The sequence below is a fragment of the Zingiber officinale genome, chromosome 4A (assembly GCF_018446385.1).
Source record: "Zingiber officinale cultivar Zhangliang chromosome 4A, Zo_v1.1, whole genome shotgun sequence".
NCBI classification, from domain to species: domain Eukaryota; kingdom Viridiplantae; phylum Streptophyta; class Magnoliopsida; order Zingiberales; family Zingiberaceae; genus Zingiber; species Zingiber officinale.
In genome coordinates, this window is record NC_055992.1 from 115,347,162 (window position 1) to 115,369,388 (window position 22,227).

General features: G+C 35.6%; 2 protein-coding genes across 3 annotated transcripts; one reads left to right on the top strand and one right to left on the bottom strand.

Moving 5' to 3' along the window:
- Positions 1 to 13,663: 13,663 nt before the first annotated feature.
- On the bottom strand, positions 13,664 to 15,234 carry LOC121970682 (protein PHOSPHATE-INDUCED 1 homolog). Its single transcript, XM_042521540.1, has one exon. It carries the CDS (start codon positions 14,750 to 14,752, stop codon positions 13,850 to 13,852), a length of 903 nt encoding a protein of 300 aa, XP_042377474.1. The 5' UTR covers positions 14,753 to 15,234; the 3' UTR covers positions 13,664 to 13,849.
- A 2,131-nt stretch (positions 15,235 to 17,365) lies between these two features.
- LOC121970683 (probable RNA 3'-terminal phosphate cyclase-like protein) lies at positions 17,366 to 21,008 on the top strand. 2 transcript variants are annotated; one of them, XM_042521543.1, is made up of 6 exons: positions 17,366 to 17,698; positions 17,816 to 17,965; positions 19,149 to 19,243; positions 19,326 to 19,501; positions 20,317 to 20,536; positions 20,700 to 21,008. In XM_042521543.1, exons 1-6 carry the CDS (start codon positions 17,494 to 17,496, stop codon positions 20,907 to 20,909), a joined length of 1,056 nt encoding a protein of 351 aa, XP_042377477.1. In that variant the 5' UTR covers positions 17,366 to 17,493; the 3' UTR covers positions 20,910 to 21,008. The 2 variants fall into 2 exon arrangements, with proteins under 2 accessions (XP_042377477.1, XP_042377476.1); XM_042521542.1 differs by having other exon boundaries at positions 17,367 to 17,698; positions 19,062 to 19,243.
- The last annotated feature ends 1,219 nt before the right edge of the window (positions 21,009 to 22,227 follow it).

Sequence of the window (22,227 nt, forward strand, 5' to 3'; positions counted from 1 at the left end):
CATGATTATATTAAAATACAGCAGGCGCTGTATTTAGTTTTATTAGGATTTTATTTTTGATCTAGATACATGTACATTCCTTTTATGGAATATAGGATCAAAATGTAAAATTCTATTTATGCCGCGGATCGAATCTTGCAAAGCGTGGAACCTTTTAAGGACCAGAGGTGCAGCGAAACTAGGAGCAAGATGGATGCGACAGCTAGATCCGGTGGCGGTGGCCAAATACGGCAGCAGCTTGGGATGACAACACACGGAGGACAATTAGTGATAAAAGCCATAATAGTTGAAAATTAAATTTTCTATTTATTGCTTTTATATTATGCTGTGTGAGCATGTTAGTTTACAAGTTTTAGTAGGCTAGCATAGTTAAAATTCCTCATTTATAAATAACTAAGTGGGAGAGGGATTTTTAAATAAATCCCATGGTCTCCATTACTGGTTTGTAAGTGATGCAAACAAGCTTGCGCGTTGGCTCTGAGTGCCTTCCTCCATAACGGATGAGCTTGTTTGTGGATCACTAGAACAGACTTCCATTTTTGGATGACTATAGGAAATTAATTAAGAGCGTGTGATCTTCCCCAACGGAAGGGGCATAATCTTATTAATGGACTTAGTGTCAAGTAATGGTATACACTTAGACACATCTAATAGTATCCTCCCCATCGGAGTCACTGCTATTATTTGTGTGACCAAAAGACACCAACTATTAATTTTATTTGTCAAAAAGTTAGGTTGACAAGATAATAAAATTAATGGGATAAAACCCTCCTTTTACAAATGTTGAACTTGTATACGTCCACACTAACGTGGCATACAAAATTCACGGTGTTTTGAGGTGTTGGTTAATTTAAAATAGTATTGTTTGAGGAATCAATATTATTCTAAATTTAGAGTTCTGACCAAAAGTTATTTGTGATTCTTAGGATGTCTTTCAACCCACTGTCCATCATACTTCAACAGAATAGACTTACTGGACCAAACTACATAGATTGGAAAAGAAACCTGGACATTGTCCTTACTGCTGAAAGCTATAAATTTGTACTGACTGAGCCTTGTCCTGAAGCACTTACTGGTGAATCTACCCAAGAGGAGATTGAATATCATAGGAAATGGGTGAAAGCAGATGAGATGGCGCGGTGTTACATTTTGGCTTCAATGTCAAATGTATTGCAACATCAGCATCAAGATTTACCAACAGCCTATGATATTATGAACAATCTCAAGGAACTCTTTGGTCATCAGGATAGGGCTTCTAGGCAAGAAGCCATGAGAAAGATAATGACAGCCACCATGCAAGAGGGTACTCCTGTAAGGGATCATATCCTAAAGATGATGGCTTATCTGAACGAGATACAGATCCTTGGAGGAGAAATTGATGGGGAAACCCAGATCGATATGATCCTCCAAACGCTACCTAGAAGTTTTGAGCAGTTTCGCCTGAACTATAATATGAATAAGAGGGTTTATTCATTAGCGGAACTACTGACAGAACTTCAAGCAGCAGAAGGATTATTTCGTCACAATGCTCAAATTCACTATGCTGAAAATGGTTCTACTTCTAAACCGAAAGGAAAGAAGAAGAAGAAACAAGCTGGTTCAGCAAAGAAAGTGAATAAATCTCAGAGTACGGGATTTAAAGCTGGAATGAAGAAGCCAAGGGCAAGTGCTTCATCTGTAAGCAGAGACGGACTGTCCTCGTAGGAACCAAAACAAAGGTATATCTCATACTCTAGTTGTTGAAACATGTTTAGCGGTGTTATCTACCAGCACCTGGTGTGTAGATACGGGAGCCACTGATCATGTCTGCAATTCCTTGCAGGGGTTCCAGGAAACCCGACGACTATCTGAAGGAGAAATTACCGTCTACATGGGCAATGCTACTAAGGTGGCAGCTGTTGCAGTGGGAGACGTCTACTTATCTTTTAGTAGAAATAGAAATTTGATTTTAAGAAATTATCTTTATGTACCCAGTTTTAGAAAGAATTTAATTTCAGTTTCTAAACTGTTTTTAGATGGATATTCAGTTTCTTTCAGTAACGATGTAGTTATTAAAAGAAATAAAGTGATTATCTGTTCTAGTGCATTAGTTGGCAATTTGTATACTTTAAATCCAATTTCTTCCACAAAGCAAAACATGGAAATTTATAACTCATCTTCTAACTCTAATAAGAGAAAAGAACCTTCGGAGATGAACCAAGCATATCTTTGGCATCTAAGGCTTGGTCATATTAACTTAAGTAGGATTCAGAGGCTTATAGCCGATGGACTTTTGAGTTCATTTGAGTTGGAAAATTTTCCAACTTGTGAATCTTGCCTGGAAGGTAAAATGACCAAGAGGCCGTTCAAGGCCAAGGGGTAGAGCCAAAGAAGTGTTAGAATTGGTTCATTCTGATTTGTGTGGTCCTATGTCTGTCCAGGCAAGAGGAGGTTTTGAATATTTTGTCTCTTTCATAGACGATTATTCAAGATATGGATACATTTACCTAATGCGCCGCAAGTCCGAGTGCTTTGATAAGTTCAAAGAATACAAGGCTGATGTGGAGAAACGACTAGGTAAAAGTATCAAGACACTACGGTCAGATCGTGGTGGCGAATACCTCTTAGGAGAGTTTAGGAATTACTTATCAGAGGCCGGGATTCAATCCCAATTGTCTGCACCTGGAACACCCCAACAGAATGATGTAGCAGAACGAAGGAATAGGACTCTTATGGAGATGGTTAGATCAATGATGAGTTATTCAGAATTACCAAATTCGTTTTGGGGATATGCTCTAGAAACAGCAGTATACGTTCTGAACTTAGTACCTTCTAAATAAGTTTCTTCTACTCCCATAGAATTGTGGAATGGGCGAAAGCCCAGTCTAAGACATATTCGGATTTGGGGTAGTCCAGCACATGTGCTGAAACCAGATGCTGATAAGTTAGAATCCCGTACAGAAGTTCGCGTGTTTGTAGGATATCCCAAAGGAACGAAAGGTGGTTTATTTTATAGTCCTAAAGACCAGAAGGTCATTGTTAGCACCAATGCCCAGTTTTTAGAAGAAGACTATATAATGGATCACAAGCCCGATAGCAAAGTTGTTTTAGAAGAACTCGGAGAGGACACGTCTACTTCAGCATACAAGATGAAGTACCACAAGAGACGCAACACGTGTCACACATGATACACAACCACGCATGCCTCGTCGTAGTGGGAGGGTTGTAAGGCAACCTGAAGATTCATGTTTTGGGAGAGTCTTGGATTTGATCCCTAAACATGAACCTGATCCCGGACATATGATGAAGCACTCCAAGATATAGATGCAACATCTTGGCAAAAGGCGATGAATTCAAATAGAGTCTATGTACTCTAATAAGGTCCGGAGCTTGTAGAACCACCGATGGTGTAAAAGCCGTTGGATGTAAGTGGATCTACAAAGGAAAAGAGGGATGACGGAAGGTAGAAACCTTCAAAGCTAGGCTTGTTGCGAAAGGGTACACTCAGAAAGAGGGAATCGATTATGAGGAAACCTTTTCACCGGTAGCCATGCTTAAGTCTATCCGGATACTCTTATCCATTGCTGCTCATATGGATTATGAGATTTGGCAAATGGATGTCAAGACAGCTTTCCTTAATGGAAGTCTTGAAGAGAACATCCATATGAAGCAACCAGAAGGGTTCATTGAAAAAGGCAAAGAGCATCTAGTGTGCAAGCTCAATCGGTCCATTTATGGACTGAAGCAAGTTTCAAGGTCTTGAAACATCCAGTTTAATGAAGTAATCCAGTCATATGGATTTATTCAAAGTCCGGATGAGTCTTGTGTATATAAGAAGTATAACGGAAACGTGGTGGTATTTCTTGTACTATACGTAGATGATATTTTGTTAATTGGTAACAATGTCAAGGTATTATCAGACGTAAGGGTATGGTTGTCCAAACAATTTGATATGAAGGACTTAGGAGATTGTGCACACATTCTTGGGATCAAAGTTATAAGGGATCGTAAGAAAAGAATGTTGTGTCTATCCCAAGCTTCATATATAGATACAATTCTTGCTCGTTTTAGCATGCAGGATTCCAAAAAAGGTTTCTTACCTTTTAGACATGGAGTAGCTCTATCTAAAGAGATGTCACCAAAGACGTCGAAAGAGATAGAGGACATGAAAGCAGTTCCTTATGCTTCGGCTGTAGGAAGCCTAATGTATGCAATGCTATGTACGAGACCTGATATCTGTTTTGCCGTGGGCATGATCAGCAGATATCAGAGTAACCCTGGACAAGGACATTGGACTGCGGTAAAGCATATATTGAAGTGCCTGAGAAGGACTAGAGATTATATGCTACTTTACCAAGCAGACGATCTGCTCCCTGTGGGTTACACGGATTCAGATTTCCAATCAGATAGGGATAACAGTAAGTCTACATCAGGCTATGTGTTTACTTTAGGAGGTGGAGCCATTTCATGGAGGAGTGTTAAGCAGAAATGCGTTTCGGACTCAACCATGGAAGCTGAGTATGTAGCACCTACTGAGGCAGCTAAAGAAGCTGATGGCTTAGGAACTTTCTAATGGACTTAGATGTGATTCCTGGTTTGCCCAAAATCATCACAATTTATTGTGATAATAGCGGTGCAGTTGCAAACTCAAAGGAACCACGAGCTCATAAGGCAAGTAAACATATAGAGCGCAAGTACCACCTGATACGAGATATCGTGAAGCGAGGAGAAGTTGTCATCGCCAAGATTGCATCAGCAGATAACCTGGCAGATCCTTTCACTAAGGCCCTTCCGGCGAAAGCTTTCGATCGGCATGTGGAGGGAATGAGAATCAGATGTATGGTAGAAGATATGGCAGCTTAGTCATTAGTATAAGTGGGAGATTGTTGGAGTGTATACTGAAAGCCTAAGCTTTGTAAACATTCATTATGAATAAAGAATCACATTTGGTCAAATTTTCTACATTTAGTTGTAGTTGTTCAATTAATTTATATTGAAGATAATATAGTATGTGGTGTCACATACAGAAGATGATATTATCAGTACCTTATAAATTATAAACAGTAGCTCAAGACCAAAATGGAAAGGAACAAACCATTAGAAGGTCGTAGTGTAATTAGGTATCAGTTTATCTTGACTGTATAATTACACTAGTATACTTAGTGTGTATTGAGTAGGACCATTTGAGGTCGTTTCTTTTATACTGACTTTATAAAGAAACAAAAACCTCGGTTATTATGGAAGTGTGTGCTCTTAATCCTGATATAATAACAAGCACATATATTTGATATTTATTTCTTTAATTTATCAATGGGTGAGATTTAGTTCGATAAATCAATAAGCCCGATAAGTTGGGAAATGGTATCACTTATAGTGTGTGTTGTTGATTATAGAAGGAAACTGTGTCCTAGAGATACTAGGTTGATAATGTCCCCAAGAGGAGCTCATAAGGATTGTCATGTTAAACCCTGCAGGTGGACTTAGTCCGACATGACGATAAGGTTGAGTGGTACTACTCTTGGACTTAAATATTAATTAAATGAGTTGTCAGTAACTCACTTAATTAGTGGACATTCGATATCTTAAACACAGGGAGACTAACACACTCATAATAAGAAGGAGCCCGAAAATGTAATTTGGGATTGGTGCGGTAGTTCAATGATAGTTCTCTAGTGGAATGAATTATCATTGATAAAATTAAGTTGTGTGTTCGGGGCGAACACGGGATGCTTAATTTTATCGGGAGACCAAAACCAATTCCTCCTCTCGGTCCCTATCGTAGCCTCTTATTTATAGAGTTCTATACCCACCTTCTATACCCACCCAATAGGGGCCGGCCAAGCTAGCTTGGGAACAAGCTAGGGCCGGCCTAGGTATAAAATTGGGTGGTCGGCCCTAGCTTGAACCCAAGCTAGTAGGGCCGGCCAAATTAAATTAAAAAGAAATTTAATTTTAATTTTATTATGTGGAAGATATAATTTAAAGAGAATTAAAAATAAAATATCTCTCTTGTAAAAAATCTACAAAAGATTAAAGAAAGAGATTAGATCTCTTTCCTTATTTGTAGATTGGTAAGATATTTTATTTTCTCTTTAAAAATTATTCACATGTTGTAAAATTAAAATTATAGAAATTTTCTTTTTATCAACCATGAAGAGATTTGAAGAGAAATTTTATTTTTTAAAATTTCCGGAAACAAATTAGGAAGTTTTAATTGTTGATTAAAACTTGTCCAATTTTGTTTTCATTGATATGGCCGGCCACTTGATTTTAATTGGGGAAATTTTATTTTATTTTTCTTAATTAAATCAAGTCAAGGAAATTAAGGAAATTTTATTGTAATTAAATTTCCTAATTTGCCTAGGCCAAGGAATATAAAAGAAGGGGTGAGGGTGCCTTCATGAGACACAACATCTATTATTTCTCTCCCTCTTTTGTTCCTTGGTGTCGGCCATCCTTCTCTCTCTTCCTCTTGTGGTGGCCGAACCTCTCTCTTCCCTTGGAGCTCTTGTGGTGGCGGATACTACTTGGAGAAGAAGAAGAAGAAGGAGAGAAAGCTAGCATCTCTTGGAGCTTGGTTAGTATTTTGGTTTTTCTCCTTGGTGAAGTTTTCCTTTGTGGTCGAACCTTGCTTGGAGGAGAAGAAGGTGGTTGGTGGTTTCTCATCTCGGTAGATCGTTGCCCACACAACGTCCGAGGTTAGAAGAGGAATACGGTAGAAGATCAAGAGGTTTTTCTACAAGGTATAACTAATAATTTTTATTTCCGCATCATGCTAGTTATTTATGGAAATAATACCAAATACAAGAGGCTTACGTTCTAGAATTTCGAATATGTTTTTTCGATGCTGTGTTCTTTTGTTTTTTCTTTTCCTTGTGATTTGATTGTTCTCTTTGGTTAACCTAAAGTTATTTTAGGAAATTAAATATTAGCTTTCTATAAAAGGTTTTGTCTAGTCGGTGGTGGTTGCTCCCATATCCAAGAAGGTCATGTGCCTCGCCACGTCAGTACTGGGAACCAATTATGAAAATTAATATTTAATGGAATTAATAACTTAAGGAGACTTGGGTCGAACATGTAAAGTTCCGCAGGAGATCCAAGTCAAAATCTAAAAGAACAAATAGATTAAGTTTTGGATCAAACGTGTTAAGTTCCGCAGGCGATCCAAAATTTAATTTAAAAGAACACATGGTAGCTAGGAAAAGGTTCAGACCTTTATACAAAATTTTTGTACAGTGAAACCTATAGATTTTCCGAGTAGCAACCAACACATTACATATTTGGACATATGCTCAAACATGACAATATAAAATGCAACAGATTTTAATTTCAAGAATATGAAAATATTAACCTTTTCATCAATTTCAAAGTTTTGTCTCCCCTATGTCATTGTACCATAAGTTATGATAAATAAAAGCACTGATTCTATTTAAATTTACTGTTAATATAAATCGCTACACTATGATGATCTGGAATAAAATTGCATGAGAAAAATTTCCTCGTAAATGATAATAAATAAAAGATTAGATGAATTTAAATTACTAATAACATCAATACTTATCAATCTCCCATAATCTTCAGAATAATCTAGTCATCGTGTGCAGTAATATCCAACATGATTATATCTGTAAAATAATATTATAACATATACACATATCAAATAATAATCAAATTAGAGCATGGTAGAACTAATGAGATTTATATGTAAAAAGTAAGCATATCCATAACTAATCATTATTTTAAAATTTAATCATCATGACAATTTGAATTATTAACAATAACAATTTGTAAGTCTTCATTGTTAAACTCTAGTACATCAAGCTCCTCACTACTGGACGTCTCTCTATCTTCTATTTTTTCATAAGTGACATTGGCATCCATAAGTAATTGGAATGTGGATTGAATTTGTATATCAACTGAATGTATCTCCACTTTCTTATTTTGAAATGTATCATGGTTTTGAACAGTGATGGAGTTTAACATTTCTATGGTCAAGCAAAACTTCATTTGACAAATTGCTAACCATTCACTAGATTTTTTTCTCTTCGTTAGGTATTAAGATAGCAAATTTGACTAACCTGTATCCTGAAAATGAATAGTTCAAACTTGTTGAATCTTTTGTTTGCATAAATCTCAACTAAATTGTAGTTTGAATATATTTTGGTATCTGTTCTTGAAGTTGGATTATACCATGAACATTTAAATAATACACACTTGTTTATGGGTAAAGCAGGATATTCAACCTTAATGATTTCGTTAAGTCTACTGTCGTAATCAAATTTAGTATTAGTATTATTGATAGATTCTTTTACACAACACCTAAATTATAAGTATGTGTGTGTAAATCACATTGTGCCACATGAAATTTTAAGTCATTGACATAGAAATCAGAGTAGACTCTTATGTTACAAAGGGGCCCTGATGTAAGATCCATTATCCTTTGATCTTTCACATTTGAGAGTCTATGATTATTCACCTAGAAAAATAGGTATGATATAAATTATCAATTATATAATACACATGAAGAAAATAATTTAGTCTCTAACTTACATAGATTTCAACTAGAATGTAAATTCCATCTCTAACTTTTTCTCTACCTCACTTATAGTTTTTGATGGATATTATATTTGTAATTGTTATTCGTACAAGCTATTAAGGAAGGTATACCTAAAAAATATGGTATAACAAACAAACATAAGGGGATATATGTTTGAATGTAGAAGTTAACTCACTTTATGTAGGGTTTAATCTCGTCACAGTTCAGGAGTATGTATGTTCTTATTGCATGATATTTTTTTTTAGATTTCACCATCTAGAAATAGATGCACCTATTGATTTAGTAGGAAACTTGAAAATAGAAAGCATCTTTAGATCTATCGGCTGAGTATCATTAAAATTTTGAAGACACTTGCGATGTCTAGTTTTCACATTATTAGTAAAACAATCTAAGAAAAAATAAGATACTTCTTTAATCAAAGAAGATTATTTATTGACTCTAAACATTATTCTTTAATCTCCTAAAAAATCATTTAAATGGATATATCCATCTATATTCACAGACCAGCTAGTCATGCCTCGTACGGTAAATGAACTAATAGATATTCCATTGAATAAAAAAAATAAATGGGTATATGAGCTCAAGTTTACATAGTATAAGAGGAATGTCTATTTCTAGTTGAAGCATATTAACCAACATAATAACACTCGATGTTAAATATCTGAAAAACAGACTTAATTCTATAAGTCCTTACCAAATATTATTAGGAAGTAGGTCATGAAAATCTATTAAAATAAGTCTTTAAATAAACATGTGATAGTCATGACTCTTCATTCTAAATATTTTTAATTTATTCATATCCACACATCAAGCCATATTCGAGGCATACCCATCAAAGAATTTGGTATGTTTAAAAAATATATATATAACTTGCTTACCTTCTTTGTCTAATATATAACAAGTCTTTAGAAATTTATTGATTGTTTCATTTTGATGCAACTCAGTTCTGTTAACTAATTATTTTAATTCGTCATGTGATTTTGTTGTGTCTTTAGTTTTTCCAAAAATATTCATGATAGTATTGAAGATATTATCAAAAAAAAAAAAAATTCTAAACATGCATTGCATTTAAATTATGTCAAATGAGTAAATACTTTCAATATGTTAACTCCCACAATATATCTTTTCCTTCCAATCACATTTGCACACGTTAACAATATATTTATTTAAATTATCAAAATCCATCTGAGTTACTAGAACAAATTCATAGTTGTCTATTTCCTCAAGTATTTCTTCTCCCGACTTGATCACGGCCGAAAGTTTTCTGACCAGTTCATTCTTTATGAACTCTTTCTTATTTCGCTTGAAACGGTGTTCCTTTTGGTAATACGTTATTTATCAAACCAATATATCTTTCCACTGTAAGGTAATGAAAATGGATCAAATTCTATCATACAATGTGGATATACTAAGTTATTAGTCGTGCTCTATCCTAACAACATTAAGTATATTATAAAATCACCAATCATCTATAATAAATCAGCATGCAAGATAAAATTAGCTTTACTTGTAATATCATAAGTCTCCAATTCTATATTCCATAATTTATTTAGCTCAACAATCAAATATTAAAAAAAAAATATCTATCTTCTCTTTCATATTCTTTGGACTTGAAATAAGCACAACAAAGAACATGTATTCATCTTTTATGCACATCTATAGCGAAAAGTTATATGGTGTTAATATGATTAGTCAGGATAAATATTACTGTCCAGATTGATCAAATGGCTGAAATCCATCTGTTGAAAATCTCAATCTTATATTATATGGTTCCATTACAAAGGAGGAAAATGTTGTGTCAAGATATTTCCATGTAGGGGATTGGATGACACATTATATATCCTTCGTGTACTGCTCACGATGTCACCTCATGTGGCATGCTGATATGACATATGCATACAAGCGTTGAAACATATCAGCCGAAAAGTAATACATAACTTTCAATGGTAAATTCTTTTTCTTTCTTGATATGTGATTATGTTGCTTATAATGAGGATGATTACACATTCTGCACTCAATAAGTTCATTATCTTCATTCCAAAAGATTATATAGTTGTTTATACAATAATCAATTCTTTCCATGAGCAGACATAAACCTATAACCAATTTCTTTGTAATGTAGAAATTATCATTCATTATGTTATCAGCAGGGAGCAACTCTGACATCAATTGATAAATGTCATTGTAACATTGTTATGAGAAATGATGTTCTACCTTAATTCAATAGTATGCATGCAGTAGCTAATAGTTAAGAATGACCCGAAAGAATATCTTTCAACACTTCTCTTTCACTAACCTTTAACATGTCATATAGTTTATAAACTTTAGGTGTTGTATTTCATCTATATTCGAATGATCAACCACATTCATTGTATCGTAAACCATTAATTATATTGCATTATCATTAGCTGATAATTCCTCTTGAGCAATAAGGCTAGATAATGAAGTAATATAAAGTTCAATTGACTCAAACAAATAAAGCTCTCCATGACAGTACTAATTGTAGTAATTTGGAACAAAATCATTTCTTCTTAGATGTACTTTCACGGTATACTAATCGTGAAAAGTTATATTTCTATATTTGCAATGATTATATGGGCAACATAACTTGTCACCATCTATACAATTTGGATGTCATTTAGCAAAGTCTATAAACTCTTCAATTTCATCAAAATATTCTTTAGTGATAAATCTATTTTCTAACATATTGTACTTTCAAACTTTATTCATATATATTGAAACCTAATGAGAAATAAATTTACAACATTATTAAACGTGCAAAACTAAGTAAGCATATAGTTTAATCTTAAGTAAAGTATTGAAACATAATACTATCAATAACACTTAAACTTAAACTAAATATTAAGTTTGAACCTTAAAATAAACTAAGTAGCACTGAAAGAGAAGATAACAAACGGATTGGAAATAAGAGCTCAGAAATGGTATTGTCTCCACTCCATTGCTAAAAGAGGTAATAGCTCAGAACATATAATATACCTAAAGATAACAGAAAGCTATCAAAAAATTAACTAAAATCAATCATATTATATAATGTCTTAAATACAACAATAAAGGTCTTTGGGGCTATGATGTTACGATAAGATATTCAGGCTGTCATCCAGGTATTCATGGTTCGAACCTCAGCTATGACATATTTGTAGGAATTTTTCCTTCAAATGAGGGGCGCACTCAAAGGATGCTAGGCTTGTAGGCTGACCACCACGTGCGCTTCCCGATTTACCTTGGTGGTCGGTGGAAAACTTTCATGAGACCGGTCGATCACCCCAAATATGAGTACGCATATTTTTCGACAAATTAAACCTATTATGTAAGATCCGCAGAAATACGTATGGGTTCAGGAAAAGGATCCTCGAATATTAGGTATCCGTTGTTAAATCAGATCGAATATTTTCTGAAATGACATTTCTGACGTAATAATCAATTAACAATTCTTACACATTTATGACTGTATACATATATTTTTTATCTCCCTTTATATCTATAAAGTCAAAACTAAGGAGTTATTATAGTAACGAATCTACCTTTTAAATATAATAATAAAATTCTTTCAATATACCACTAATGTAATAAATCATCAATCAATAGTCTTAGCCAACTCATGAGCATGCTACCATAAGATGATAATATGATTCCATTTGATATTCCTACAGAGTCTCAGGTGGTAAATAACACATATGGCAAAGATAATTCGTACCTTTCAGTACTCCTGCTAATTTTTCTTTAGATTAATATGAAAAAGATAAATCATGAATAACTATTAGTCATTAATGTAAATGATCAAGATATAAGAGAAGACATGATCGGACGTGCCCAATTTCGATCCCAATATCTCACGTGATAAAATCTCATATCTCAACTATCATACCATCCTAAGAGGACGTGATAAACAAAATATGTAACAATGTATAAGGGACACTAATTGCCGGTTTTCCTATAATAAAGAGTATTATTAAAAAAAATAAAAATCAACTCCATTTGAACTAACTTAAAAATTATAATCTAAATCCGAACATGAATAACCCGATCGATCCGAGCTAACTTAAAAATTATAAATCTAAATCTGAACCTAGACCAACATGAATAACCCGATCGATCCGAACCTTGATGCTTATATATAGTGACAAGAAACAAACAGAAGCTTCAAGACATTTATACGGTTTCAAAGACCTTGAATACAGGAAACGAAAAATGTTTTACTGGGACCTAAACAAGTAAGAATCAGAGAGATAAATTCTAGAAAATACAGTCTTATAAACATGGCAATTTTCAAAAAAAAAATCAGAAAAATTGAAGAAGAAAAAAAACCCAGAAAATAAATTACAAAATTAGTCATAGCAATAAATATTCATACTAAAATCACGATTCGCTTTTTCTGGGCTAGAGACAACAAACACGGAAAAAACATGAAATAAAAGGAAACACATCAAATGTAGATGAAGCATTGATTGAGAAACAAGGGAATTCACCTTTATACGATAAACAATACAAAGTGGAAAAAATAAAATCAATCATTTTCATATGGACCATTTTACTTGTTCATCCGGGAAAATATTAGAGACTAACGTATTTATTTTTTATCATCATGATCAAATTGATTATAATTTCTCAAGATGATCTAGTGATTAACATATGGGGTATTGTCATCATTAGATCTGAAGTTCGAATCTCGACAAAGTTAAGATAAATATCTTCTTTATGTGTTAGTCATTATTCCAAAAACTAATAGCCGTCCGTGATTTACCTCCTACGTGTTGTTCCTGAAATAAATTGACAGAAACATTAGAATGAACATATTCATTTTTTACCACTATAATCGAATTGATTATGGATCCCTTAGAGCGATGTTAAAATATGAAATATTGTCATATGAAATCGAAACTTCCCATGGATTGACGGAGACGAATAAATTATTTTTTTATCACATGATGAAATTAATTATGCTGAGACCTTTTATCATAATAATTGAATTGACTATACCATATTATCCTGAGGTGGGCTGACGGAGGCGTGGGCTGACTGTCATTCCCCCCCACATGATCCGATTAACTGTCGAATTCATTTTAAAAACCCTATTAAGGAATGATCTAACAATATATGAAGAAAATATATAAAACATATTTTTACCATTTATTTCACATACTTAAAAGTCACACAGTTCGGTACGACGTAAATACATATTCAAATATTCACAAATTTTCATTTTTATTCACTCTCGTTTTATATAATACTTAGGCATTCTCTATCGCTATCCTCTTTAGTCTATACTTTATCTGGCACACGGAACAGGGGAAGCTACACCAGAGTTGAACACGTGGACGTCGCCGGGTCAAACAAGGCTGGGACCAGGTACTTCCGCCCGCGGGCCCCGTGCGCGTTGTAGCTGGCCGCCGTGGCTGGGTCAACCAGTAGGTTCCCCGGGTAGCCTGGGTACGCCCCCTTCCCGTACACCCCCGCGCACGCCGTCGCGGCCTCCAGCGGCGCCTCTCTCGGGCCCTGGTAGAACCCATCGCCGAACGGGTTGGTGGCGGCACCCGCCAGCATGCTGGCCAGGTTGATCACCATCCCGTCGACCCCAACGTCGCCGTTGGGCGCCACCAGCGGCGGCGTCTGCGGGCCGTAAGTTGGCTGGTGGAACGGCCACGCGCACTGCCCGGGGCACTGCGCCGCTGCGTTCCCCACCCATATGTACACAGATCGGCCTCTTCCGGCTGCCGCCAAGTGGGAGCCGCACCGGCTCATGCAGAACCGCTCCACGGCCACATCCCCCGCCGTGAGCACCACGCTCAGCGCGCCGCCGCCGCCGCGCGCCGCCAGGGCGGCGAGGTGAGCGTCGTTGAGGGATTTCCCGAGGGAGTACGACTCGTCGAAGATCTGCCGGCCGAGAGCGAGTCTGGGCGGCGGCGTCCTGGAGGCGGAGTAATACTTGCGGAGCGAATTCCACCAGGAGGCCACCGACGGCTCAAGGCGGTCCTTCTGTCCAGGCAGCGGGTAGAGGGAAGCGACGAAGTCGGAGACGATAGCTCTTTGGGAAACGGTGAACTTTCCGTAGAATACGAGATTGACGGAGATCCTCCCGGTGAGCATAGTTCCCCTGTGGTAGGTCATGGCGAGCGGCTGTCCATCAGAGCCGTGAAACAGAGCAGGCAGCAACAGAAAAGAGAGCAGCAAAACAGAGCACAGCGAAGAGTAAGCCATAGATCTCTGTTTTCAGAGCAGAGTGAAGAGGAAGAAGAAGAAGCTTTGGAACTGTACGTGTTTACTGAGTGGCTAAGTGCCTAAAGTGCTACCACTTATATAGCGGTCGATAGGTGTCATCAATGTGATTTAGGGGTGGGAGGAGGAAAGGGAAAGGGAAAGGGAAAGGGAAAGGGAAAGGAAGGGAGGGGGAATAAAGCAGGGGAGAACTGCGCCATGCACCACGTTGACGGAGTACGCGATGGCTGGCGTCGGCAAAAGAGACGGTGAGTTAGGAGCAGAAGCGTCTTTATGTTTGGGTGGATGCCAATGATTCTTTTGACGTGAACGCTACTGAAAGGTAAAGGGGGAAGCCACTACGCATTGTGGCAATTAAGAAATCGTCGTCGTTATCGTTTTCGCATGCTGGCGACGATCGAGTGTGGGGCAGGCGAAGAGGACGACGGCTGGTCCATGCCTGGAAGAAAAATTGTAGCAGGCCGTGGATTGGAGCGGCGCGCGAAAGGGAGAAGGGAGCGTTGATTATGGGGCAGGGAGGGTTTGGAATGGAATGCATGGATTACGAGGCCCCAGAGAGCGACCGGGGGAAGACGAACTCGGGAATCGGAATTGCCGCACGTGATCCTCAACAACTCGTCTCGTTCTTATCTTCTTCGACCTTTTTTTTTAAAAAATTTTTTTTGTCTAAATAAATGACAGGACAATAATCAAGCCCATCCTATTTATTGTAGGCTTGTAGCAAAAGCCACCCTATTTATTGGATTCATGAAAGACATTTATTTTGATTTTAGACGGAACGATTTTAATTTTTAGCAAATTGATTTAAAATTTAAACTCTAAGGATGTATTCAAGACTTTTAATTATTTTGAATAATTTTTATGAATTTTAAAAATCTAGGTGGATTTAATTTAGATTTTTATAAATTTTATAGTAATCTAGTGGTATCTAAATTAATTTTTTTATAGAGTTTTAAAAAGTCATGTGGTATTTAAATTTATTTTTTAAAATTTTATAAAAATTTTTTGATATCTAAAGTTTCAATAAATTTTCATGGATTCTTTTAGAAATCCTTGAATATAAATTTTAACTAATAATAATTTTTCAAAACACTTGGTACAATTTTAAAAATGAAATAAAAAGTCTTCTCCTCATCCTTGAGATTTCTATAGACTTCAAATCGTTTTAATTTTTTACAAATAAGTCCTTTCTCTTCCTGCTCCTCGATTTTGATTATTTCTTTGATCTTAAAGGCCCTGTCCTTGTTCAACCGCTAGGCGGCCTGTATCAACCTCTCAACATATATTTCATGCAAAGCTGAGAGTCCTCTGAAATATCATTCTCCGACATTATAATGGCAAAAGAATGGATCGAAACTGTTGAAACGGAATAGCGACCGCTTGCAGCCTTTTCTCCGACGGCAACTCACGACGGCGGGCTGCAGACAGAGATTTTTTCTCCAGTTGCTCATGATGGGAAACGATGAGTGTCATCCGGTGAAGCATGCGGTGCGTCGGAAAGGAGGAAAATAAATAGAAAAATTATTTGAGGTAGTCGGTGATGCTTCCGTCGATTACTTGCGAGCAGGCCGAAATTGAAATCGATTTGGACGACAACACTGTGCGTAGAGGGAAGAGAAACTTGAGACATAGATTTTAATATAAAATATATATTAATAAATCGAATTAATTCTTAACTTAATTAATAGATGATTTAATAATGTAAAAATATTCTATAAAATTTATTAAAATTTTAAAATTCATAAATAAATTTTATATATTTATATTTATTTATTTTAATAATATTATTACTAATCAGATTAATAATTTTATTACTAATCAAATTTATCAATTCAATATTTTATTAAAACTTTGATCAAATTAAAGGATTAATCAATATTTCATGTTAATTTAGATCAAAATTATAAATAAAAATATTTAAAATTATTATAATATTGTTGGATTTAAAATTATATTATTATAATTTTTTTAAAGTGAGACATTATTTATTTTTATTTTTAGCCAAAACAAAATAAAAATTTAAAAGTTGAAAAAAAAAATTATAACAAGTATGCTATTTATTATTTTATTAAAATAATTAATTTAATTAGGTATTTTAAGTTTTGTTTGAAAATAAATATCGTATGACCGCCTACGTTTTTCCAAGATGGGAATTGCACCCAATGGGGGTGTTTTGTTAAGTGATGGAAATGATTATGAGTATGAGTTTGATAATAGGGTGCAATGGGAATATGAATGGAAATGAAACCCATCAAGTTATATGAGTTTGGTTGATTTCCATAAATCTAGTATTCATTCCCAAAATATCATTCTCAAATCCACAATCCAAACATTACTTTTTACAATCATTCTATTTCCTTATTCTCAAATTCATCAACTAAATATTCCCTAAATATACCCTTTTAAATTTATAAGTTTTCAAGATTGAATACACCTCTTTAGGCAGACGCACCACTTCAATGATCGGGTCCATGGACTCCGAGCGTGATCCGCTTTATTAAGGGTTAAAGCGGTGATTGAAGCGGTCCGGGCGTGATCCGCTTTAACTAAAGCTGGATCCGATCGGATCCAGCTTTATTAAGGGTTCGTGGTTTGATAGAACCCTACAAAACTCGCAGTGCGTCTGTCTCGTCTGTCGCCGAAACCCTCCCTTCTCTTCCCTCTCCCGCCGCCGCCCGCCGGCGTCGAGCACGGAAGAGCGCTCTCCCTCTTACTACGGGAAGATGGGGAAGGCGGCGTACATGAAGCTTAAAGGGAGCTTCCATTTCCGGCAGCGGCTCCTCCTCGCGACGCTGTCGACCAAAGCAATTCTCATCGAAGACATCCGCTCAGATGAAACTTCTCCAGGGCTTCGGTCCCACGAGGTCTCCCTCCTCCGCCTTATTGAGAAGATCTCCGACGACTGCTCCGTCGAAATCAACGAGACAGGTCCGTCCGTGAAATCAATCCTGTCTTGTTCAATTGAACGTCTTTGATTTCCAGAGATTTTTTTATTGACAGTTTGGATCGATTTCTCTGACAATTTTGGCCTTTTGGTTCGTGTAGGAACGAAACTGAGATATAAACCGGGAGTTTTGGTCGGAGGCAAGTATTTGGTACATGACTGCGGTCTTAGTCGTTCCATCGGCTACTTCCTTGAGCCGCTGATCTTGCTGGGCTTGTTTGGGAAGAAGGCCCTGTCTATTACTCTTAAAGGTTAACTCATTGTTTCTTTCTCTTTTTTATTTATACTCTCTAGGGAAAAGTGCAAGTAATCGTATCTTTCAATTTGCTGCTGCAAAGCAAACACCTTTCTAGAATTTGTTCTAGAAGCAAAATAATTATCATGTATTGGTATTGGGCCCTTAGCTCTTAGGTTTCTGCAACTTGGTCTATGCACTAGCCTTCTGTTCCTTAATGAGCCAAAAGTTTACTGTCATCTTCTGTTCAGGAAACTAATTGTTGATAAGGTTTTATTGGCTTACTCCACTGGTCCAAATCTTGCCAGAATTTTGTGGCATAATGATATAATTTGATAAGTTAAATTGGGATAATTGCACCAAGGCAAATCAAACCTGCAATTTAATTATATAACATTGTAAATGACCTAAAGGTCTCCCATGTCCTTCAATTTAAAAGCATAGCATAAGGATCATTTACTGGTCTTAGTTGCATCTCCTGTATTCAGTGCCTTCTTAAGCTCAGAAATGCCTACCAAGTAGTGTCCTACTTTTCTCAAATCAGCAAAGTAAATCACTGGATGTAGAAAAAGGTAAATTTAAAGGGAACAAGTTTGACAAGATTTTTGTTAAAAGTATTCTAGGATCTTTTCAAACCTGATTTAATAATACAACATCGAATCTTTATGGGCCACTGGATTAAAAAGTGGGAATCACAATGTATAATCTTTTAGTTAGAAACTCCAGCTCTACTAAACAACAAACTAGAATAACTTCAAAGATACGACCAACATCCTTTGTTAAAACATGACATCACATATCGAAACATATGTTTTTCAAATATTGATGAAGTTAAATTATCAACCAATCTTTATCTAGGCTATTTTCAATACTTGTATCCCTAAAAAAGGAGTATAGTTCATTGAATGCTCAAACATTAATTAATGATCCTAATCATTTCATGTGCTTTGTTCCGCCATCAACCATGACAAAATGAAATGTATACTATGACTACCTATATTGTATCTGGTTAAGTGCCAATGAATCTTTTACAATGCTTAATGTGTGACTAACAATGTATGGTGACCTATTTTGTGAAAAAAATATATCATGATAGTTTTCCTTTTAAATAGGAATTACAAATGATTCTAAAGATCCTTCTGTTGATACCTTCCGTACAACAACACTACATATGCTCAAGCGATTTGGTGTTTCATTAGAAGGTTTGGAGTTGAAAATTGTGAATCGGGGAGCTCCTCCCCTTGGTGGCGGTGAGATTATTCTTGGAGTTCCAATTGTCCCAACCGGCTTAACTGTGAGTCTTGATAAATACATAAGCTGTGTAGTAATAAATCATGCCTCTTATTTGTTAATTTACAAAAAACTAAAACATGCAGGCAGCCCATTGGGTTGATGAAGGAATGGTCAAGAGCATTAGAGGGGTGACATTCTCAACACGAGTATCTCCTCAAATAGGGAGTCGAATGATATATGCAGCTCGTGGAATTTTCAACCGCTTCATACCTGATGTTCATATTTTTACAGACCATAGGTCAGGACCATCTGGTGGAAGGTACAATTATATATATTCTTTCTACTAGTAACCCTTTGTTTGCCTAAGTACATTATATCTCTTTATGATAGTTTGTCAAATTCTTGGATATGCATGTGATTCTTAATTCAGAATATTTGTTAAAATTCTAAGCAGCATATGAAATTTGGAGCTTATTGTGCTAAAATATTCGCTTTCTAAGTCATTTTAAACCATGAGTTCAGGCTTCTTATTCTTTCAGTCATCCAGCTGCAAACATTAACAGTAAGGACATGTGAAGTTTCACCTCACAGCTACTGGTTTGGTTTTGATTGCATTGGAAACTGGTATCTTTGACCTCACAACTACTAGTTTGGTTTGCTTTCTTGATTTGTGAGAACTGAAAGTATATATGGAGTGACTACAATTTGGCTGATGAATGGCACATTGGTGTTGATAGTTACTGGCAGATAGTGAGATGGAATTGTCAGTTTAGTCTTGGAATAAATATCCAACGGCCCAAATCCATTAGCTTAGTTGAAATAGGCTGACAGGAGAACAGTTAGGACTTGATCACTTATCAGTTTAGTCAATGCCAACTTGATTGCACCCAATTGATGATGCTCTGCCCTAACTAAGGTCGTGTTGGCATTATCTTGCTCATGTCCTCTTAACTCACTCTCAATCTTTCCCAACCAAAGTGAATCTCAATGGAACATACTCCAAATAGTTCTTTTAAGCTTCTTGGGTGTTTGAACATGGACTGCCTAGCTGGCTCTTTTGTTTTTTTTGTAAAAAAGAATGTTCTTGTGGATGTTTGTTTTTAGCTTAATTCTCCTATGTAATCCACCTTGCAGATCGCCAGGCTATGGTGTATCATTAGTTGCAGAGACTACTACTGGCTGCTTGATTTCCACAGATATTGCAATCAGCCATCCTAAACCCGAAGACATGGATACCATGGAGGATTCCTATGAGAAACCAGAGATGTTACCTCCTGAGGATGTTGGCGTTCAAGTTGCTTCAATCTTACTCGGGGAGATAGAGCAGGGGGGCGTAGTCGATTCCACACACCAGGTCTACTTCAATACTTCCTCATAACAATCCATTACAACATGTGCTCAACACCGCGATAAATGCCATGCTTTCCAGAGTTCCATTCACAACTGCAATTTTCCCCCCATGTAGCCTTTTGTTTTTTCAGATCAGTGGACTGACATGCCTTTTGATTGTTTCCCAGGGCCTTGTCTTTCTCCTCTGCGCTCTCTGCCCTCCAGACGTATCCAAAGTTCGCGTGGGGAAGTTAACACCGTACGGTATTGAAACACTTCGCAATATCAGAGATTTTCTTGATGTCAAATTTGTTATAAAACCAGATCCAACTACAAATACCGTGATTCTGAAATGCGTCGGGTGTGGGATGAAGAACCTATCAAGAAAAGTAGCATGAGCTATTAGTTTTTGCATTTTGAATTCACCAATATTTCAACGTGTATTGTAACTAGTCTCCTAACGACTGTCTAATGAGCTTTACAACGTACTGTCATTAGATTTCTTGAGCCTTTTTCTGCGACTGTCTAATGAGCTTTACAACGTAATGTCATTAGATTTCTTGAGCCTTTTTCTGCGACTGTCTAATGAGCTTTACAACGTAATGTCATTAGATTTCTTGAGCCTTTTTCTGTTGATTTGTTGGTATTTATTTTTCTTGGTGTTGTCTGATGCCTCCTCCACTATACACGCGATGCATAGTCCGTAGTTTGCCCTACGTAGAATTAATTTGGAGTCAGGATCATAGAATAATAATATATATTTGTGGACACTCATGTACTAGTATTCTCGACTAATTTAATTACCATTCTAATAAAGTAGTATCTAATAATATTTATATTTTCATATTATAAAATAAATAATATAAATTTTTTATTAACATAATAATAATATTTAAAAATTTAAAGATATAATATTATTTATAAAAAACTAACTCACAATAATTAAATAATGTTTTAATAATTTTAAAATTCTAATCCTAACTCCATAAAAGATTAAAAAAATAATAAAAAAAAAATCTTTCGAACCTTCAAAAAAAAAAAAAAAAAATCTTAAAAGATATTTTTTAATCTCAAACTAAGTGTTTAAGGTAAATTTTTTAATTAACTATACCTCTTTAAAGGTTTCATAATTTAGTCAAAAGTTCTATGATCCAGTTACAATCCTATTCTAATTTCACAGATCCTATTACGATTTTACTGTAGAAACCAATTTTACACGATTCAAATAAAATCAATTTTACATGATTCAGGATTGATCTTTGTTTCTGGATCGTAGGATGATACAATCCGTACGATCCAAGATCCAAGATCACAATTTTATAAACTAAAACAGATCCCATAAAATTATTATTTAGGGGTAAAATATCAAAAAGACTCTTGCTTTTAATATATTTTTTATAAAAAAAATCTCATTCCATCGTTTTCCTTTGTAAAACACGATTGTACAGTGCAGTAATTATGATTTGTAATTGTTATAATTTAATAGTCACTGTAACATAAATATTAAATGAATATGGCAAATTTTTATAGTAATAATTATGAAATTTAAGATAAATTTTTTTAATAAATTAAATAGGTAGGGTAACTGTTTTAATTTTATATATGTTATGTTATCCTAAAATTTTATATATAGTGTAGCTAAAAAATTTTTATGTCAGTTGTCATATTTAGTCTCTAAATTTATTATTTATGAATCATTTTTTTTAAATTTAGGAA

Coding starts and splice junctions, on each gene's coding strand:
- LOC121970682 (XM_042521540.1), bottom strand. CDS start 14,752: ATGGCTTACTCTTCGCTGTGCTCTGTTTTGCTGCTCTCTTTTCTGTTG.
- LOC121970683 (XM_042521542.1), top strand. CDS start 17,494: ATGGGGAAGGCGGCGTACATGAAGCTTAAAGGGAGCTTCCATTTCCGG. Junction 19,502..20,316: donor TCAGGACCATCTGGTGGAAG/GTACAATTATAT, acceptor TCCACCTTGCAG/ATCGCCAGGCTATGGTGTAT. Junction 20,537..20,699: donor TAGTCGATTCCACACACCAG/GTCTACTTCAAT, acceptor ATTGTTTCCCAG/GGCCTTGTCTTTCTCCTCTG.